A 22,262-nucleotide genomic window follows, 5' to 3' on the forward strand; every position below is an offset into this window, starting at 1 on the left:
AAAATCCAAATGGGGATGTATGATTCGCACACTGACGAAACTAAAAAAAACAGCACACATTCATTGCTTGCATCGTGTGTATGCATCAGTAAACTTGTTGCTATACTGTTGCCGAGGCCTGCAGTAGTCGTGTGGTCGCTGTCCGTGGTGCTGAACCAGCCGCCCGCTCGTTTCAATAGGACGAACAGTGGATAGGGGGTTTCTTTGTTCTCAGTGTGTGCAGTCTAGACATCCCAGGTTGCATTTTCGTAGTGATGTAATTTGCTAAAGTATTTTTTAAAAATGCACGTTCCACATCTACTGAGTAAGAACACGACTGACTTGAAGAAAAGAGTTTCATTATTTGATCCGGATGTTTGCTCTTTTTAAAACGCACCTCACAGACTCTGAAAGTGTAGCGGAGATGTGAGTGCGATTCATAAATGTTACAACAGCGCGAATCGTGACCACTCGGCAACAATGAGAACAGCACTCTGTGAGAACATCGCAGTAGTGAATTTAAAGTTGTGAAAGAGCCGCATGATATCAAGGGCGAGTCATCTCCTGCGATTATAACACTCTCACAACTATCGAGATCAATGAAAAGTCATTAAAAAATACATTTCGACGCGTATGACAAAGCGGGACGTGTTACAATCGTGCAAACACACAGAAGTAGCGTGCTACCATGTAGTTTTAATCTTCTGGCATGCAAGCACATGCAATCCAAATCGAGTTGTCATCGAGTTCATTAACGATCAGTGCAAACCCAAACTGAAGTCATGTACACCCCGCAAAAGTTCAGAAGGTAAACGGAAAGAAGTCAAATCACTCACCGCGTGCTTGTATTCTCGAGGTGGAAAGTGATGTTCGCACAGTGTTCAGAAAGGAATCTGGACAAGACCATAGTACTCAGACGTGCGCGTGCATTTCGACCACAGCGCTGCTCACTGCGTGAATGAGCTCACTCGCTTTCTTTTCTTTTTTTTTCTTCTTTTTTTTTTGAATGAAGAGAAATACCCAGAGAAAATATCAGCGCTCCTAGTGTGTTTTGGGGGTGGGGGGGGAGACGTTAAACTTGATAAGTAAGAAGTTAAAGGAGGGCTGGCGTCCCGCAAACTTGTTTTACATAGTCAAACGCGATGTTGTTCCGCGTGTGACAGATCTGCGCGCTCACGGTAAGAATTCACGCATCTTTCTTAACCATTTTATTTGGCACTGACAGGTGTGCGTTTTTAAAACGCGTTGCTTTCTGTTCAGTCGCTGTTCATTTCTGCAGCCATACTGTTAATTGAACGGACAGCAGGGCTTCTTGGATACAGCAGTGTCATTTCTGTTGGTGGAGAGCGCAGCTTTCCCCGCCACCAGCCTATCGCTGTGCTATTGACCCGCATTGACGTCATTGCGTCATTAGGTTTCCCTGGGAAACGCAGAAATTCAAAAATAGTATCAAATTAATTCAGCTGACAAAGAGAGGGGGCGGGGCTCTGGTAAAGCGGGTTTGATGGTGATGTGGAGGTTTCTCTCCTGGAAGAGTGGCACTCAAGCAGACGCGGTGTTACTACTGAGTCCAGCCACTTCTGCCGAGCGCTGTTTTCTATAAATAAATCCAGCTTTAGGTGTATTGCTGCGAGTAGCGAAAGAGTTTAAATGTTTTGTACTTTTGATGGGAACCCACAATTACAGCTAGGAGGATTAGCACTTATTTATTATTAAGAAGCGTGGACGTGTTTAAAATAAAACTTTAAATGCTGATTTAAAAATCGATAGCCACTCCTACAGTGGATGAATACAAGTATGTATATTTTAGAACTGTTAATAGAAATTTACACCTTACAGTAAGTGTCAGAAATGAACCCATGGATGCGTTTGTTTGATTGTGTTTATGTACTGAATGTCACGAGGCTTCACAGCCACCTTGTGGACAAACTTAGGATAACATTAAAAAAAGAAGTGGTATGTGAAAAGACTAAAATAGTTTAGAAACCTTCAGTACATATGTTCATCAGACTGCTTCTCCAAAAACAAGAAGAAGGAGAAAATCATAAGAGATAATAAAACAATTCCAGAAATGTCATTTTGCATAATATTGCCATCACATTCAAAACATACTCAGGAGATGTGTGGCTTTTGACCTATTACTTTCTGTATTGCTCCAGGACTAATTTCATATATTTGTTTATGAAATATTAAAATGTTTAGTGAGGTGCATTTTTTTTTTAGATTTCTTAGGTATCAGTAACTTTTTTCATTTTGAGCATTATAAACTCTAGATCAGGCGTGCCCAAACTTTTTCTTATGAAGGGCTAAAAATTAAAATGGATCAAGAGCTGTGGGCCAAATTAAACATTTAAAGCTGTTTTACAAATAAATAGAAAACCTTACTTTGATATATTTTAAATGATCCATTCTCTCTCTCTGTGTGTGTGTGTGTGTATAAATCATTATATATATATAAATGAACCTATTAAAACACAAAACACAAGAATTTCATTTATAACACAATTGAGTTTAATGCTGAATACACTAGTAAGCTGCACCTGCCTTTGCTTTTATTTGCTTACTGAGGACTTCTGAATTGAGACTCAATGGGTCTCCATTGAGCAACAGTATGTTCAGTTAAAAAGGATTCCTTTAACTTTAAAATAAAACATTTACTTATGTAATTAATTTAATAAGTTTGATTTTTGTTGCTTAAAAATAGAACTAACAAATACTACATTACGTAAAATTAGAATTGACAATGTATTTGAGGCATTAACCCCAATCCTCGCCAAAAATTTCCCTCTCTTATCTGATGGGATGGGCCGAATCAAATGTTACAATGGGCCAACTTTGGCCCACGGGCCCTAGTTTGAGCATTTTTGCTCTAGATCAGTGGTTCTCAAACTGTGGTACGTGTACCACTAGTGGTGTGCAGGTTTCCTTCTAGTGGTACGCAAAGGAATCAAATATGTCATGTGTACATGCTACATATATTTCAAAATTTATCAAAAATGATTTATATATAAATATATGATGACATATAGCCTATATTTCTGAAATCCAGGCAACATTTCCAGGTGTTGACGAGTTGGCTACTATATGTTAGTACTTTACATTTAAGTACAGGAATGTTTTTCTTTTTTTTTTAAGAACAGTAACCTACTATTTTGTACTTTTAAAACAACATTTTAATTTAAATGTTGACTTTTTTTTTGTTTTTTTTTTGTTTTTTTTACAAATAAGCACAGTACAGTGTTAATGTTCAGACTTTATAAAGTTTAAAGTGACAGACAATAATAAATATTCTTAATAGTAGGATTTAATCTGCCACATTTCTGAACTGTGCAAAGCTGTAGCTTCTTTACTGGGCCAACTACGCTACTGTATTTCAATACTGCTCTGTATGGTGGTACTTGGAGTGACAATTGTTTTCTGAGGTGTTACTTTTGAGTTTAAGTTTGAGAACCACTGCTCTAGATGATGGATAATAAAGCCTCAAGTGTCTTCTTTCCAAAGATACATGAACTGTGAATGTAGACCAAATCATTCAGCAACTGTTACTGTTTAGGTTTGGGAGGGTCAATTTTGAGGACACCGATATAGTCTCAAGAAACTTTTGACAGAAATCTCATTTTGCATGCTACCTTCATCTAATTTGAAATATAAACTCATGTAAACTTTTTTCTAGGACATAATATTAATGTTTTCTTGTGTTTGTATGTGGAAAAACAAATAATGAACACAATACAATTTTTTTCTTATGACTTCATAATGTATAACTTTATATGTTTGAGCATGAAACTTCCCCATTTACCACAGTAAAGCCCAAAGTGTCTTCTTTCCAATGATACTTAATATGTGTTTGTAGCTTACTGGAGTCAAGAACTGTTACTATTTAAAGTCAGGTAGGGGTAAATCCCCAAAAGTGAGTGCTGGATAACAGGTTAAATATTGCACAAAAAAAGCTAGTATAAAAGAAGTCACATTTACAACATATTCATCCTGCATCGTCCCAACAGCCAGTTTTATTCGTTTAATGTTAGAAGGTTTTCAGGGGGGGGGGGGGTTGATTTGGTAAAACACTTTATAATGCAGCTCATTCACGAAGATTTCTGTAGTTAATATAAACCATTTAAATATGATACATTAGCATGGATGAGATATTTTATATGTCCACCAATACTGGATGTGTGATTCAAGTTTCATGTAGTAAAACAGTCAGAGAACATCTTTAAAAACCTCCCATCCACTAATTGTCGAGAAACTTTCCATGTATACTAACACCAACATTCTTTTGACTTGTATTGATTATAGAACAATAAATAAGAGATCTATGATAAAGTATTTTTATCTTTGAGCAAAATAATTTCCTTATTTAAGGTCGCGGTTTTAAAGAGGAACAGAAAATAAATGTTGTTAATTGTTCTTTTGCTTAGTTTAAATATGTTCTGTCTTTATTCTGAACGTCAAGGACTTATTTCTTCTCATCTTATATATATATATATATATATATATATATATATATATATATATATATATATATATATATATATATATATATATCAACCAAGTGTCCACATGTTTGTAGTATCTGATATGTTTAGCTAATAAAAATAAAAACAGGAGGACGTACAGAACGCTTTACCCTGCTTGGATGGCAGATCTACACAGAAATCCTATGAGCTTAGCTAACACTAAAACGTAACGGCCTGAGCTGTTATCATTAGCAATAACTAAAACTGAGAACGAATGTGTAAAGGAAAGGACTAAACCTGTATTGTGAATAACATTAAGACACCCTTTATACACCTAGCAGCTATTGCAGAGATGGACATAGGAATATGATGGTAGTACAATTGCATTATTGATATTGTTTAAAAAAAAAAAAACATTTGGATTCAATACAATCTGGCACAATCAAAGTCAGAATCACGACCCCCAGATAATACCCTTTTCTAGGGATACCAAGATGTTTCATAGGAAATAAATAAGCAACCCATAAGCCATAAAACATCAGAACATTTTCTTTAAGATCAAAACAAAAAGGTAACTGTTCAGTTGGAAAGCCAACCTTACAGACAGTATTGATATGGTTTATGTTTATCAAATTAAGACAACAAATAGACAAACACAGTGATTCTCACTGATAGCTAAGATTAAGGAGCATGTTTGTGTGTGTGTGTGTGTGTGTGTGTGTGTGTGTGTGTTCAGGGAGCTCGCCGGTCTCTCTTGGAGAGGAGGTAGCACTGGATGGTGCGCAGACGATCTTTGGCTGGCCCAAATTCTGGCTGGAGTTTTAGAGTTGACTCATACCAATGCATGGCCTTTTCAAACTCCTCCTGTAAAGAAAAGTAGATATAGCATTCGTCACTTTAAGGTAGGGGTTCCCAAGTTTTTCAGCCTGCGACCCCGAAATGAACAATGCCAGTGATTCGTAAGCCCCGTATCTTCTAAGGCCTATATAAACATGAGGATACTGGCTTGTTACTGACAATATTTTACTGACAATATTGTTGTCGTGGCTGACACTATTATTAATACCATCCTTTAACTACTTGTATATTGGTTTATATATGTATATCTACACACTTTGTTATATGCTGATTGTCAACGGCATGTTTTTCTGTGTTCAAAAAATACTAAATAAAATAAAAATTTCATGGAAAAAAAAAACATAAGGATTTTGGCAACAGAAAAAAGGGCAACAGTCTACCAACCATGTAATTTTTGTAGATATTTATTATTTAGTTTAATTTAATATTAACCTCATCTGCTGCAGCTGACGCTATTGCTGTGTTGCTAATCTAATGTAAACAGAGCAATTCTATGAAAAAAAACTGAAAGGCTGATAACTTTTTATTTGCCTGATGTTGTTTTTACTGATGTTGTTTTTATGCAACTATTGGCTACTATTTTTATCTTCTGTATGTTATGTTTAAAATTTAGTCATTCTAATAGTTTAATCAAGTTTATTTGGCTTTTGGAAATCACTAAGCGACCCTCTGTCATTTTCCCGCGACCCCCACTTTGGGAACCACTGCTTTAAAGTATGGTTCAGTCAAAAAATTTAATTTACTATTAATCTGAGAGGAGTCCAGCTGCAAACCTGGCGCAGATGCAAACTGAGACTGCATGCAATGCTTTCAATGCATACACCTAACTCCGCCCCTCACAGTGATGTCACTAGCTCTATATGTGCAAATCTGCAGCCAGATACTATTAGTTTATTTACTCAAAGATGATTCGAAAAACAACTTCAAATTTGGAATAAAATTCATTCAAATATTTTTCTTGAATTTTCTGTCAATTTCAGGTTAAAATGAGTTAGTAGAATACACATTTTTTATGATATAATAAAATAAAAATTAAATGTTTTATTATTTTCATAAACCTAAATGTACAATTTGACAAGTGTCTTCATTGACCCTTTCACACATACAATCACACTAGTGTGATCAGCCTGAAGTGTACGATCACACTAGTGTGATTAGATCATTCAGAGCGCGCTTCATCAACAGCTAAATTTCAAATCTGACGGCATGCTGTGGCACAGAGAGTTGCACAGCGCTTGTCATAAATCATAACTACAAGCAAAATATACCATTTAAGGTTTGTAAAACACACACGGATGACTATGGAGATGGCAATAATAGTCATTTTTCCATACAACTGGACGATTTGCTTTGTTCACTTAAAATACACACTGTTCATGTTACTAGAATATTTTCACTAGTGGCTTATCATCATTTTTTTCAGCAAAAAAATTGTGAAAAAACATGACGTAAATCCAGCAGCTCGGATCTCTCCTGTGGTTACTGCTAGAAGGGATAGAACTGCAATCTTGAAGTTAAAAAGTATTTATATTATTAATTAAATTACACATTCATTGTATTTTATTAGCATGTACCCTCCTCAACTGTAAATCCAACCCTCATGGTAATGTAAAATTATTATTTGTTGTACAACAGCACAAAAAGTTTGCTATATTTACATAAGTATCCTCAGCTGTATCCCATCTAGACTTTACCGAGCTACAGGAGAGGGTGAAATCTAGATGGGATACAGCTGGGGATACTCACGTCAACATAGCATAATCTAATAAAAATATGATTGTATTAGATTATGCTATGACGACGCGAGTATTCTCAGCTGTAAAGCATCTAGCTAATAAAATACAATTAATGTGTAATTCAATAAATAATATAAATACTTTTCCTTAACTTCCGATCACCGCTAGCAACCCAATCCCTTCTAGTAAAAACAGCATCACCCATATCCCGTCAAATAACAAATAATATGATCTTTAAAGCTGTTTAAAAGACAAAATATATGATCTATCATGTATTTGAGAATTGGAGTATCAGAAATTTCACAATATAATAAGAACATTAGTCAATATTTACAGAAAAGGGCAAAAAAAACGTAATATGATGTATATACTGTTGATCATTTGAGCTGGTGGGTCACGTGATAAACTTGACACGCTGCCATAGGAACTTCAAAAAGCAATGGATTCTAAGTAACGCTCAGACAAAAGGGTCAGCTGAAGCATTTAAAGCTCACATGTGAAAGGGTTCAAATGAGAATAAGTTGGGGCTGACAGATTTAAATGAACAACAAACAAAAAAAAAACACTCACCATAGCTATATAGACATTTGCCAGGGTAAAATGGTTAACCACAAAGTGAGGTGCGATTTCCACTGCCATGCGCGCCACAGTGAGGGCGTCCTCCCATAATCTGGCATTTTGGAAGATGTTGGCGAGGCTGATGAGAGGCACATCCTAACAGAACAGAAACACACATGTAAATCATGTGGAAATGTTTACTATTCTAGAAAACATAAGAGTTTTCTAAGACTGTAGTGGTTTGAGAATGAGCAGACCTTCATGTGGTGAGGCGCGTAGTTCAGAGCCTGGCGCAGGCAGTCAATGGCTCTCTTCCCCTGACCTTTCACCCTCCAGTACAACGCCGCCATACTGGACAGAACCCAGGACGTCTGATTCTAAACAATAGACAAACACCCAGATTATCAGATATAACCTATTGTATCTGTTATCAACTGTATTGAAAATGATATCAGATTTCAGTAATACTGTGTTGTTTGTTTGTGCATCATACAATGCAATGAATCATAAGATTTAAAAAAACATATGATTGTCTCAAACATGTTAGTTTCAAATCATTATCTTGTCTACATAACTAAATAATGAGAAGCAGTGTAGTAACTGTTTTGTTTGTACTGCATTTCTTAAATGCAATCTGTTTAATCTTGCTGTTTGTGTATGACTTAGATGTGTAAAATGTGGGAAAATGTACCTCCAGCCAGTCAATATTGCAAACTAAACCAATTTCAAGTGATGCAAGCCCCAAATCTCTACTTGAGATTATCATAGTTTGTACTGTTGTTCCAGTTATGTCATGGAAATAGGATATAAACTATTCTTAAAATAGGATCCACAGCTATCATGTCTTGTTGGAACAAAAAAATGGCTTATGGTGTGTGCTGCAACATTGTGTCTGTTTGTTTTTGTTTTCAGAAGAATGTTGGAAACTGCTAACCATTAACATCTATAGTACATATACACATACTTAGAAAAGTCAATGGTTACAGATTTCCAAAATTCCTCAAAATAACTTCTTTTGTGTTCAACAGAAGCTGGTGAGTAAATATTCATGTTTGTGTGTACTGTCCCTTTAAACATTTGATTATTAGCGTAGGTCTGTTATTCGGACTTTGCAAAAACCAGGCAGCTAAGGCTTGATTCAAACTAAAACATTTGCATGACATTATGCAATTTTGCTTGTAGCTACGTTCACACATACCTTTTCCAACACCTTGGCAATACGTGTTCCCACTTGTTCAAAAGACTGTGAGGGAAATTTATCTTTTCCCAGATTCTGTAAGACCTGTGACAGAGTGCAGAGGGTAAGACTAAATAAAGACCACAAACATCAGAATCTTTCAGGAATATCAGTTATGGTTAGGGCTGTCACAATTATGAATCTCTTCGAAAATATTATTATGGTGATTAATTGTCTGTGTTGGGGCTTTGGTGTTAAAGGTGCAATATGTTTGGAGTGTTCTTACACCGATAGTGATTGGAGTACTCTTTTTAGAAGCACCACTAACTGTACTGATATCCACTAAACAGACAAATTTTATTTAATATTTTGCATAGAACATAATACACCCCATATGGATTAATGCCGAGTTCAGACTGCATGATTTTCAAAGTAGTCGTGTCACAGATGTTTTCACACTGCTTGACTATCTGGGCTAAAGTTTAGTCGCTTCTTTGTTTACACTGCAAGATGTATCGGTGACAGGGACTTTCACATTGCATGACTTTACTATAGGAAGAATCGCCGACAACTTCATCCAAACTACGTTTACAGCCAAAAACACGTAGTATATCTTTTGTTATTTACTACACAATGAGAAAGAAGCCTTTAATGGGGTAGAAAATGTACACATTTGATCACCTGGGTTTAAAGGGAATTAGCCATTTCTCCTCAACGTTGATAATAAATTAATTTCTTTCTGTATGAAACGTCAAACAGACACGCTTGCCTAGTCCTGTCAAAACTCCATTAGTTTTTCCTCCATTTCGTGGGTCCAAATAAACCGAAAAAGAGCGCTTTTAACTTCTCCCCCAGCCTTCCGCTGGCCTGCAGCAGGTATACACACACACACTCACAAGTAAAAGCCGCTCTCTCATTGGCTGTAGGCGATCGCTGATGTTATTTTCAGTCAAAACTCATTTCACGCGGCATGATTTGAATCGCCGACAGCTCCAGATATTTAGCACGCCAAATATCTTACAGGCATCGGCAGGCATCGGCGACTCATCGGCGATTCTCTCAGATCGCGTCTTTGATAGTTCATACTGTGTGATTGTCACTCACGTGCACGAGCACCGATTTGCCTGTGATTTCAGGCATTTGTCGGCGATTTCTCAAAACCTGTCGGCGAGCCAAAATCGGGGCTAAAATCACGCAGTCTGAACTAGGCACAAACAAACTTAGTTCCAAGACCTCTGCCATGTGTCAAAGTTGTTACTGGGACACTTCTTCATATGCTCTGGAGATGTCCGGTTTCGGAGAAATTATGAAAATTTGTCATTGTGACATCCCCTGAAATATCAAATAATCAAATTGATCCAGATCCTAAAATTTGGATACTAGGTGATATCAGTTCACTTCACTTGACCTACCACAGCAGCTATTTTATTTTGCTCGCAAGCACTGCAGCTAAAAAATGTATACTTCAAAAATGGAAATTTGAGAACCCCCCTGAAAAAAAAACACTGGATCAATGAGCTTGTATCTTAAAGTACCCCTGAGAAAATATTGTATTCTGTCAGACAAAAGCCCACCTGCTTTGATTATATTTGGGGACCTTTTCTGGACACATTACCTCGGTTAGACTTTAATAATTGATTATTTTGAACAATTATTGTTAGTTTTGCTAGTGTTTTGGATTGTTGTTGTTGTTTTTACTTTCTCTTATTTTATGTTATTGTTTAAATTTAATGTTTTATCATATATGTAAATGTAATTTATTTGTGCATCATTCTGGACATTATTGTTTTTATCTATTATCATCAACCATTTCAACTATCTTTACGTAACATCAAAATAAGACATGTTTTGACAAAATTTGAGAAAATTATACCTTGTATGGATAGGGGGTGGCAGGGTGGGTTGTATTTGTTTTTTGTTTTTTTTTTTCCCACTTATTTATTGTTGTTATTATTTAACTTTGCTATTTTTTAAAAAAAAAAGTCCTGATATCCTTTGTATTCTCACATTCTACATAATGTGATGTATATTGTCAATAAACATACTTATTTAAAAAAAAGGTGCTATATGTATGTTATTGACTCTTCTTCTTCTTAAGTATGAAAATACTAAAATGTTTATTGCAAATATTTAAGGAACATGCAGTAATTCAGTCAGTAATTCTGCATGAAAAATGTGCGTTCTGTTTCAGAGTGTCTGTCTGTTTTGTTCTATGTAACCCAGCCCACTGCCAGTTTAACCAATTGGATTTTTGATATTTAAAAACTGTGTTTTTAATATATATAATGTAATGTATATATTAAAAATATATATATATAATGTAACATATATAATGTATATAAACACTGTGTATTTTATTTCAGTCGTGGAAGAAGCCAAAAGAAAGTGGTTATCGAATCAAAGATCGAAAATTCTGCACATCCTAATAAGCTTTAGCATCCACTCAAAAAACATGGTATGTTTATATCTCATAATAAAAAACATCAACTTGATTACGGTTATAGCAGGGCTGCTCAATAGGGTATATGCAGAAGAACTTTTAGTTTTGCAGTAACCCAGTTGAAGCGTTTTCTGTGAACTGTATGCAGCTACAAAATCGCAGCGTTTGAGAGTCTGTTTTCTTTAAAAATCAGCGATCTCCACTGCCTCATTGATATACGATATAAAGTGGGTTTCAGATTGTACAAGAAGCACTGCATTAAATGACATTTTCCCCTCCATGTCTTTAAAACATTTATTTTACTCCAGTATTTTCAATGGTGTTTCTGTGCTCGCCTGCTGATCCTGACAGGTGTGTATGTGTAAACGGCTTTTCATCTCAGTTTATGCTTGAACAACTTTATTGAATGCTGATTATTTTACAAATGATATAGATCCTAAAGAACTGTATCACCTGTGACATCATGTCATTTTGTTGTTGATTGTCAAGATATTGTAGGCTTATAGTTATAATAATATTTATAAAATAATCATAATGATATTTATACATGATCAAACTAGTGTGCAACTCAAGCAAAACTGATACTAAAATTGTTTTATATTGGTTTAAAAGTTCAGGCCTAAATAAATATTTGTTGAAATTTCAAGCGTTTAAATTCATTTGATTGACTATATAACTGTATATTATATAATATATATAAATGGATATTATCGATGCATTTATTAGGTAAAATTGCTAATTTTTACAGTCATTCAATGCGTTTTTGCTTATTAACAATGCACTGTGTCTTTAATTGAGCATGAGGAGCATGACAAAAATAGACCCAGCGCCGAAACTATCGCTGCACTGCTTCTGCTTGCAGTATCAAAGCTCTAATCTGTTAGCATGGACACCAAAAAAAAAAAAACACGCTCTGCTCAGGCTTGTGGTGTGAAACAGGCTTTATTACAACCTAACAGACACTTTCTCCTCACCATTTCTTTATCATAGCCCTGTCAAAACTGACAGTTTGAGGGGCGTGGCTAAGTATCCTAACCACGCCCGATACCTTTAATTTAACTAAAAACAAAATGTAAGTGCATTTTCAGAATTTAATTTTAGGGCAAACTAATTATTTTCTTAATGGCATGCTCAGATGAATTGTTCACCACAAAACTAGAAATGTAAGCTAACAAAATCAATATGGTTCGATTTGATTTCATGTGTACTTTAAAGGTCCCTTGAAATTAAAGTAGTTTTTTAGATGTTAGTATCAGTATTGTTAGTTTTTAGGATATCTACAATCTAGCGTGTTTTTAATCCAAAACAGTGACACAATTTGCGTTTAGAAGAACTGATGTAAACATGTAAAGCTTGTAGTTTCTCACTTCCGCCTGAATTGATCAACAGTTTTATTCACATCAACTCTTACTAGTTTCTCATCAAATCAAATCAAATCAAATGCTCTCTAGTATCTGACATGCCCCGCCCCTTTTTAAGACGCTTCTCATTTGCTTTCATTAGATGCACTTGAGCTCAACCACTCTCACTGGCAGAGCAGTGATTAAACAAAAAGCTGTTGGCTGTTTTTTTAAAAAGGGGAGAGCTACACTATGTCCCACACTCTCTTCATGTTGAGATTACATCAAACATCGAATAAAAATGCATATTTCTAAGCACTTCATGCAACCTTTAATAATGGCAACAGGCCTTGTGATGGCTGTAAAGAGGAGAAATGCGCACCTCTCTGAGCTGACTTTCTCCAGTGTAGTGAATGCCTCCGCGGTTGGCGACCCCGCTCAGGTGGTCCAGTGTGTGCATGCTGGCAGGGAGGTTGGCATTACACACAGGCTCCACTGCTGGCTCCTGGAGCGGAGTGGCAAAGTCGATGTGCTCTGTGATACTGTAAAAAAATCAGAATCACAAGTAAGTGTAAGACAAAACACAAGCATGATAGTATTTTAAATGTGTTTGAGGATAGAGAATGAAGCTATGAATGATGTCCTACTCTATGTTTTTTGCAGAAACTGCCAGCCAGGTGCTCGCCACAGTGGTGAGGTCCACACGGCGGGTGCGCTGGCACTCCTCAGGACCAGGCCAACCAAGACTGCTGTAGTCCTTCCACCTCTCTGTAAACACCCAATATTAGGATGAAACATCTGTGTTCGTACTGGTACTAAAACTATTACGATAAAATAAAACATTAATACAAAAATGATCAAATATTTGATGAAACACATAGATATTGTCATGTCAACAGACTAAAATAATATAACTGTGAACATTAACAATAAAATAAAAATAAAAATGAAGCTAAATAGAAAGATTACCTTTTCAACAAACCAAAATAAGTACTTTAAACAAAATAAAAACCACAATAAAGTTCAATTAAAATGTGTATGTATATATATATATATATATATATATATATATATATATATATATATATATAAAGTATTAATATAAGTTAATAAGTATTATATATAAATAATATACATATATATATATATATATATATATATATATATATATATATATATATATAATATTAAACGCTAGATTATAGATATCCTAAAAACTGACAATACTGATACACATATATTTAATAAATAAATAAATAAATATATATATATATATATAATATATATATATATATATATATATATATATATATATATATATATATATATATATATATATATATATATATATATAGGATGCAATGGTTTTCAGTAACATATCGTCCTGTTGTCCTCCCACAGTTTTGTTTGCCCTGTTATTCGCAGTTCAGAATATGCATTGTCAGTATTGATTTGTTAATAAAAACAACTGCAACAAAGCAGTTCTGCCTTTGTATGCTTGTGATTACCCTCCCATTTATTGCACATGCGAAGACCTATCCAATCCCCTCTTAGTATGTAAATCTGTTGTTGACATCACGTTTCCTCATGTGTCAGTGTGTACATATGGAGTTTCTATGCGTTTCAGTATGGCAAATAAAGGAGATAAATCGCAAACGTGCAGGTGAGGCCAAATCACAGAGCATTGCTGTCAATGTTTTAACAGACACACAAAGTAAATTCAGACAGACACAAAACATAACAAATGCTGATTTTTGTTGTTGCTTTTGCAAAGATGACCTAGATCAATGGTCACTTATAGGCAGATCGAGGTCCATGTCCAGACCCAGAAGCGTCACATAAAAATGTGGACATACAGCAGGTCTGTTTCTTCAGTCCCGCTCCTGCATGGTGTTCTTCTGCACCGGATCACTCCTGCTTTTCACTTTGTTTACCCGCTGTCTGCTAAGAACAGTTTTCTTTTTGACTGACTGTCCCTGCTGAATTAAGAGAGAAGAGGTAAACGCTCTCTCTTTGCTTAAGTTTCATTCACTACGATGGTGCTGATAAGTGAAACGGAGCTCTCTGGAATCATAATAAAATCATAAAGAAATCATAAATAAAAATGCATTGTTGACTGACTAAAGCAAACAACATAAACAGAAGTAGTCAATACTTTAAAAGTGCTCACTTATTAAGATGTGTAGACCTAATTATTATCTGCATAATTGGTTGAGACTTTTGAGTGGAGATGTAAAATAGAAAAGGGGAAATTTAAGCTTTTTCTCTTTATTTTCTTAAGCAATTTATTTGAACATACAATTTTCAAAATGCCCTACTTTTATTTAATTCATGCTAGAACATGCAAATCTACAGTCAAATGTGTGAAGCTGTTGCATTGTCAGGTGTTTGTTACCCAATAAATATCTTTAATGTTCTTTAAATTGTTCTGTAAACATTTTTTTTAAGCTTAGCACAAACTGTACCGAAATCGTGACCCCAAAGCAGTGATACATACCAAACCGTGAATAGATTGAACCATTGCACCCCCTAATATATATATATACATATATTTATATATTTATATATATATATATATATATATATATATATATATATATATATATATATATATGTCAGTGTGTGTCAACAAACCAAAATAAAGCTAAAATCAGGAAAATGAAAATAATATTATGGATCAAGGTAACATCATTTAAATTCTAAGATCACGACAATCAAAAGCACAAATTAAAATATTGAAATGGAAATAATGGAAAAATAAGAATAATAAAATAAAATTTACTGAGATTTAAAACAGTGGGGGGGGGGGACTACATATAATTCTAGAAAACTGGAATAAAAATAAACTAAAGCAGAAAGAAAAATGTTATATTGTCAACGAATAAGTATTTTTTTTAATAATCCTATAATAAAGCTAAATTAAAATGTTTTTAAAATCATAAGCTACTTTGTTCAACTAAAATTAAGAACTACTAAAACAGAAATTAAGAAAAAAAGCAAAAACAAATTTGTATTAAATATGCTCAAGTACTAAAATGACTATAAACAAAGCTGAATAAATACATAAAAAAACTGAAATGTTACCTTGCCAACAAACCAAAGTAAAATAATCTCAATTCTAAAATTACAACAATTAAAAGCTCAAATAGAAATAGTGAAATGGAAATACTGAAAAAATGCAACTAATTAAAATGTCAATAAAATCATAAAGACTAATAAATTTAACACAACTTAAAACAGTGAAAACATAAATATAAAATTATAAAAATATACTGTCATTGTATTGAAATAATACTAGTCAAAATAATACTGCTTAGTGTTGATAGAAAAAAACACATCCTATAGGTGGGCTGTAGGGGCTCCACACCTGAGGGTCCGGGTGAGGGGATTGTGGGTCCACTGATCTCAAGGATGGAGTTGCTTGCTGTTGGTTCAGTCTGACGAACATCTCCTTCTCCCACCCAACCTTCTGATGCATCGCTTTTAGGCTTTTTTACTCGTTTCACCTGGAATGTTATCTGGAAAGATGAAAAAAAAAAAAAACGTACGAATTTACTTTGACCACAAATGTAATCCCTCAAGATTAGTCTCTAAATCTAATATCAGAATGTTAAATCAATAGGTCAGAAGTCAAGACCAGCAACAATGTAAAAAATGCAGTGCTGGGTTTACAAATGTACGTGGATTGCACATAAAACAATTAAGTAGTCGCAAAAAAACAGCTTAAGAATTGTTCTGTTTCAACTCAATTTAAATAAGTAGTTTAAACAAGCAACATTTTAGGAGTGAAGGAAGAAAAATCTCAAGAGGAAAAACCTTTCTTAAATAAAATCCCACTTGGATATTCCCCCTGTACTTTCACAATATTCAAACGCCGGCACTAATTTTGCAATTTTAGTTTTATGGGTTGACCATATTTTGACAGATATGATGACACTTTCTGTGAAGCTAACATCTCGAAGATATTTTACAAATGACATTGAAATTCATTTCAGGAATAATTAGTGCACTTTCCTAACTTTTAAAAATTTTAGCAAAGATTAAAGATCACAGAGTGAAAGTCAGTTTTATTGCCAGTATTGCTTTTTAAACAGGTTTAACTTTTTTTTTCTTAACAACTTGTAAAGCAATAATTAAATGGAAAAGCTTTCCTCCTGAAACACGTAATGTTTTAAAATTAATGAAAAAACTGTCCAATAAATATGAAAAAATAATCAAGAACTGTTTTGCCATATTCTAGGGCTGCACAATAAATCAAAATGAAATTGAGAAAGCGATTTAGCAAAGGCTATGATTCTCTTGCACATGTTGTCAAAAAAAAACCACGGCTCTGTGATCAGTAGTAAATCTCCTCTGGAGTGTTAAAGGGAGCTCTCACACAGAAACTGCAAATACGCCACAAAGAAGAGACAGCAAATCAAACAGAGCTGAGTATTTATCTGCTTTTATTGACTTTACTTGACCAATAAACACACAACTACGGAATCTTATTACTGACTGATTTATTTCAAACACTCAAAGTTATGAGTTTGGATTAAAATCGTGTATTTTTTTACATTCGTTCAGATTCATCAGCAGCACAGAGCCATATTTCACAGAGAAGTGATGCAAACAGGTGTCAAATCACACAATGTTTGTCTTCAATTTCAGGATTGCACATTTTTTTTGTGTAGCTTTTCGGTGAGCTACTATAATTCTGTGTAGTAACCGTTGCTCCACCTGAAAGCAGCTGCTGGAGATTTACAGCTGACTACAGCAATAATATCCAGCTGCAGGTCCACAGACCCACACACACATTTCAGGCACAAATGGAGCACACACAATCTAGGCTAACCATATATGGTTCTTACAGGTGTTTATGTTATTAACGTCTTCTCGGACATCATCATCAATAAATATTCATATATATTGTTAATAAATAGTGTAATAAACACTACTGTATACTATTTCACAAATATTGTGATCAAGACAGGCGAATGGGGAACAGATTTCTATCAGTCATCATAGATAATCATTATTTAGCTGACTAAAAAATTTTTCAGAGCTATATAAACGATCTAAATTGGACAAGTTTCATTAATATAATGGATTTATTATAATGAAGAAAATAATAGTAATTTAAAATGTATGAGGCTATAACACATCTTTATATGTAATACAAATCTTTTTACATTTAATACATGTATAACACTAAATATATATAATATTTTACTCTAGCGATTAAATAGTATTTATTTGCTTAATTTTCTAATAACTTTTTTATTAATAATTTCCCACATTAAATACTATAGTAATTTATAGTAAATAATATGTTGTTTTTAAATTGTTATAGTGTTTTTAATCCATAAAGTGCTGGTTATTTGAGGTAATTATAGTTGCAACTAATATAGGTAAAAAAATATAGTTAATACAAACAAATATACAAATAATACAAACAAATTAACTGTTAATAATAATAAAATATTTTTAAATACTTTGTGTATGTGGATACGTGAATAAAGTCCTAAGTGTTTAACTATGTTTATTGACATAATTTGAGTTCCAAAACTGCACAGACATTAAAATGATTGTTACGATATAATAATGAATGAAATGGGCAACCCTAAACAACCCTAAAGCAGTTAGTTGTCGTTAAACAAGAAAAAAAAACAAGACTGATCCGTCATTAATCATCTATGATATTGTGTGTGTGCCTGAAATGTGTGTGGGTCTGCAGCTGGATGTATCTCGACTACGGAGCCGGCTTTACTGACAAAATGTGCATGAATTTGTGCAGCCCTACCATGCATGAAGAAAGCATGTTTAGCCTTTCCGCTGCCAAATGCACTTGATAGCGCTGAAAGTAATATAGAATGTGTGCATTGACAAGCAGTTTTAAATGGACTTACCCATTCAGCTCCCTCATCATCCTCACAGTTGCCGAAGCAGGGCCCTCCCCCTCTCGCCCCCATGACCCTGTCATTTTTCAGCACACGGATGCCCCGCAGATCCCCTGTCTTCCCGTTCATGTCCAGAGCCCCTTCAAAAGCTCCAATCAGCTCTTCTCTCAGACGCCAGTCCTGCTCCTCTTCCTCCCCCCCTTCAGCCTTTGGCTCTCGGGTCCTATCCTGTCCACTGGCCTCCCCAGAGCCATTACTGTCCACCACCACCTCTGCAGAGGACAATAACAGAGACATGCTTTTACTGCCGCTTGTTTAAAGGGACAATTCTGTTGTTGCTTTCTCACACGGGACGGTTGACAAGCCTACGTTCAACAGAAGAAATACAAGTTTGGAACCAGCTGAGGGTGAGTACATTTTCATTTTTGGATGAACTGTCCCGTACTTCTAATTTCCAAACAGTCTGGGGATGTCTGTTTGGTGTAAAATACTATTGCACTGCATGTATCCAGGCAGCTATTGTTTAAAAATAGTAAGTGAAACGGTATGAAATATGAAACGGTATAAAATATGCAGCTGTGAATTATTAAAATAGTCGTGTGCCATATTGCTGTATCACATGACCTCACTTCACTGCATGTTTCGTTTAGCAAGAACAGGAGAGATAAAAGACTTTTTATTATGAGAGTAAAAATATCTTAGCTAGGGATGTCAAAGTGTTTTGGTTCTGTTGCTGTGGTGCAGTAGGCTGTAAGGAAAAGTAATATGAAACTGTAATGTTGTTAATATCTTACTGGAGCTACCTGAGCTGTCGGTTTGTCAGAAAGTTACTGCACACCTTAAAATGTTCATCAACCAGTCAGAATCAATAATACTAGGGCTGTTTCTCAATATGTGATTCTCAGCGATCTTGCGTCCTCCTGTTCTCATGTAATGTCATCATCAACTGTCAAAGATCGGTTCCAAAACGCAAGACCGCAAAAATGGAGGATGCATGAAAGTTCCCGGATGTGTTCTTAAAATTGAGGACACATTAGAGGAGACTTGAGCACAAAACTCGGACGAGAAGTCCCAAAAGTCATTTTGGCTGAATAAAGGAGGTGGGAACCGCAGCGTTTTATACAGGTTTATTATTAAAGTTCAGAGGTAAAACTTCTTTATCTCAGGAGTTTCGCTAAATTAAATGGCGAATATAAACATCACCATGAAAATCTTTGTGCATAGTATATATATTGAAAAAGGGAAAAACAATAACTCTATGTGAATGCAGTAATGTCTAATTTTTTTTCCAGTAAGACGCGTGAAGGTCACGTGACCATCAGAAAGAAATAGGGAAGAACGCAGCATCTCATTTCTCAGAGGACACATTCTGTGTTCTCACGGTTTCCCGAGTTTGTTCTTCCGAGGTCACTTCACGAGTCTATTCTCTGCGTTCTTGCAATTGAGAAACAGCCTACCCTTTTACTTTTATGGTTGCATTTCCTGTGCTTTTTTATACTTTAAAAGACTCTCACTTTTCTGCTTGCTCATAAGTTGCGCAACATGAGTCGGAAAAACAACAGATAAATAATGGCTTCCTTGTAAGTTATGTATAGTTTTCTTTCTTGACATCTAAACACGTGGTCACAAGAGATGAGATCTTAACAGATTTGTGTGCTGAGCATATATTAAGATAACTTTAGCACCTGTTATGCTGCGTTCACAAAAGACGTAGATGAAGTGTCAAGCGCCAGTGATTTACATGTTAAGTCAATGCTAAGATGTGAATAGTCATCCTGCTGCATAATTCACATGAATGACCATACGTTCACACCGAAAGCGGCGAGAGCGTCAAAGTAGCCGGAAGTCATTCATTTTCAATGAGAGCCGGCGGCGATAAGCGGCAAGGAGCAGCGCGGCGCGTCTTCGCCGGCGTGAGCGTCGAGGAGAGTTGAAATGAAGTCAACTTTATGGTAATGAGCTATGACGCGGTTCGGCGGCAAGCAATCAGAATAAAGACGTCCACCGCTTGATAGCAGTTCAGGGAACACAGACCTGTGAACTTTGGTTCCGACCACAGTTGTTCCCAAGGGTTTGATTATTGCGGTCGCCGGATTTCCAATTATTTACAATGTTTTCTTACAGGAACATACATTAAATAAGTTACTGGCGAGTTACTGATGTTCATCAATGTTATGTAAATTTATCTTTAAAAAGCGGGAATCTCACGCGATGTGACAGTACAAAACAGTACTGCTGCTTCAGGATATTTCAGACATATGGACACATATTGGATAAATAGAGCAAAGCCACACCACACGCAACTTGATCTTCCATTGTTATATGAATTTGATAAGAAGTGCGCAACATTTTCACGCTAAAAACATGTCTTATGCAGGAATGTAACTGATAATGCTGCAACGGCTCCTTTAAGTACGAGATCAATGTAGCGAGTTTTGACGCTCTCGCCGCCGGAGCTGAAGGCAGACAGCGTTGTCGCCAGGGCGGCCAGAGCGACCTTGGACGCTCTCGCCGCTTTCGGTGTGAACGTACGGTGAGGCAGCGCTAGGTGAGCGCTTTGTGCGTTTGACACAACGTGCCTATCGCTCGAGTTGGAAAATCTAAATTTCAGCGGACATTCATGCCACATTAACCAATCATGAGCTTGCTCTTGTAGGAGAGTGATTATGATGTAGCGCCTGTTGTTGGTGTTGCGAGGGGAAATCCTCTTCCTGACACCGGACAACAGTTAATCAAACTGGGCTCGGCTTAGACTGAAGCACTGCTGAAGGCGGCTATCATCTAGGTATAGTTTCTGGAGGAGTTGATGAACTCGCAGAGCTGGGTGCACCTTTGTGTCTCGAATCTAGTGAAATCGGATACGGCGCAGAATGAATCATGCTGTTTTTCAGCCTTCCGAAACCACATAAATCACAGCTACTTTCTTACTCTACTCCATGTTAGCCATTTAGCAACCAAGCTAGAGTCACCGGGCAGACAGAAGCTCTGCCCATGATTTGAAACCGCATCTATTATGAAGTGAGTTTGACGCACAAATGAAGCAAGTAAACTCGAAATGTTTTAAACTCGAAATAGCATGATTTGTTTGCGGTGCCGCGTCTGGTGTGAGCACAGCAATACCTTTAATTGCGGGGAAAACTGGATAAGTTGGAGCTAATTTAAATTAAAATCATTATTGGGGCAGGATCAATATTGGTGTGGCACCTATCTGCCTGTCCAGTGATGATGCGTCGGTTTCTCATTATTATTTATTTATTATTTATAGAGTTTTCTTTTCCTATGGGAGATGCCTGCTGCTTAATTATTTATGACTGCCGGTGCTTCCACACCTGCCAAGCTGTGAAACAGCAGTATTTAGCCGTTCATGAACTGTCATATGTGTTTGTTTCCATGATTCACAGGGGTTTGTTGCATGTTTTGCCTGCTGCTCTATCAGGGCCGATACAGCAGAGCTGTTTGTACGCAGCAAGAGTTTTTGTCAGGAGAGCTGTAGAAGAATTGGAGAATGACAGACTTTGTCTTTTATCAGTTGAGTTTGTTCCCATTCAGACACATTGCCTAAATCTATCGATGCTGCTGTGTTCGCCATAACACATCGTTTAAAATCCTCTGGATTACCGGCAGAGCTAATGGTTGAAATGGACAGGGCAAGAGACCTGCTGTACTGCTATCCACTGTGTCTCCATCCAGACCCGGGATGCAGGAAGAGAGAAAGTCTTCCTCATTTATAGTGTTTATATGAACATGATTATCTTATGATGATATAACAGCTTGTAGTTATATGTTGTATGAAATTATGAATAACCTATCATAATAAACTATTATATTATCTATA

The 22,262-nt window shown here is 35.8% G+C and overlaps 1 protein-coding gene across 2 annotated transcripts in view; it reads right to left on the reverse strand.

Annotated features, from left to right (window-relative positions):
• Positions 1-3,964: 3,964 nt before the first annotated feature.
• ttc17 (tetratricopeptide repeat domain 17) overlaps positions 3,965-22,262 on the reverse strand; it is a 54,539-nt gene continuing 36,241 nt past the window's right edge. Inside the window, exons 18-25 of one of the 2 annotated variants that reach the window (XM_068222365.2) lie at positions 18,437-18,699; positions 15,916-16,066; positions 13,196-13,316; positions 12,931-13,090; positions 8,790-8,873; positions 7,849-7,968; positions 7,604-7,747; positions 3,965-5,303 (exon numbers count right to left, since the gene is read on the reverse strand). In XM_068222365.2, the coding sequence (XP_068078466.1) occupies positions 5,172-5,303; positions 7,604-7,747; positions 7,849-7,968; positions 8,790-8,873; positions 12,931-13,090; positions 13,196-13,316; positions 15,916-16,066; positions 18,437-18,699 (1,175 nt within the window). In that variant the 3' untranslated portion in view covers positions 3,965-5,171. The remainder of the gene's footprint in view (positions 5,304-7,603; positions 7,748-7,848; positions 7,969-8,789; positions 8,874-12,930; positions 13,091-13,195; positions 13,317-15,915; positions 16,067-18,436; positions 18,700-22,262) is intronic. The other variant, NM_001423800.1, reaches the window with a different exon arrangement.

Source organism: Danio rerio, chromosome 7 (assembly GCF_049306965.1).
Source record: "Danio rerio strain Tuebingen ecotype United States chromosome 7, GRCz12tu, whole genome shotgun sequence".
NCBI lineage: Eukaryota > Metazoa > Chordata > Actinopteri > Cypriniformes > Danionidae > Danio > Danio rerio.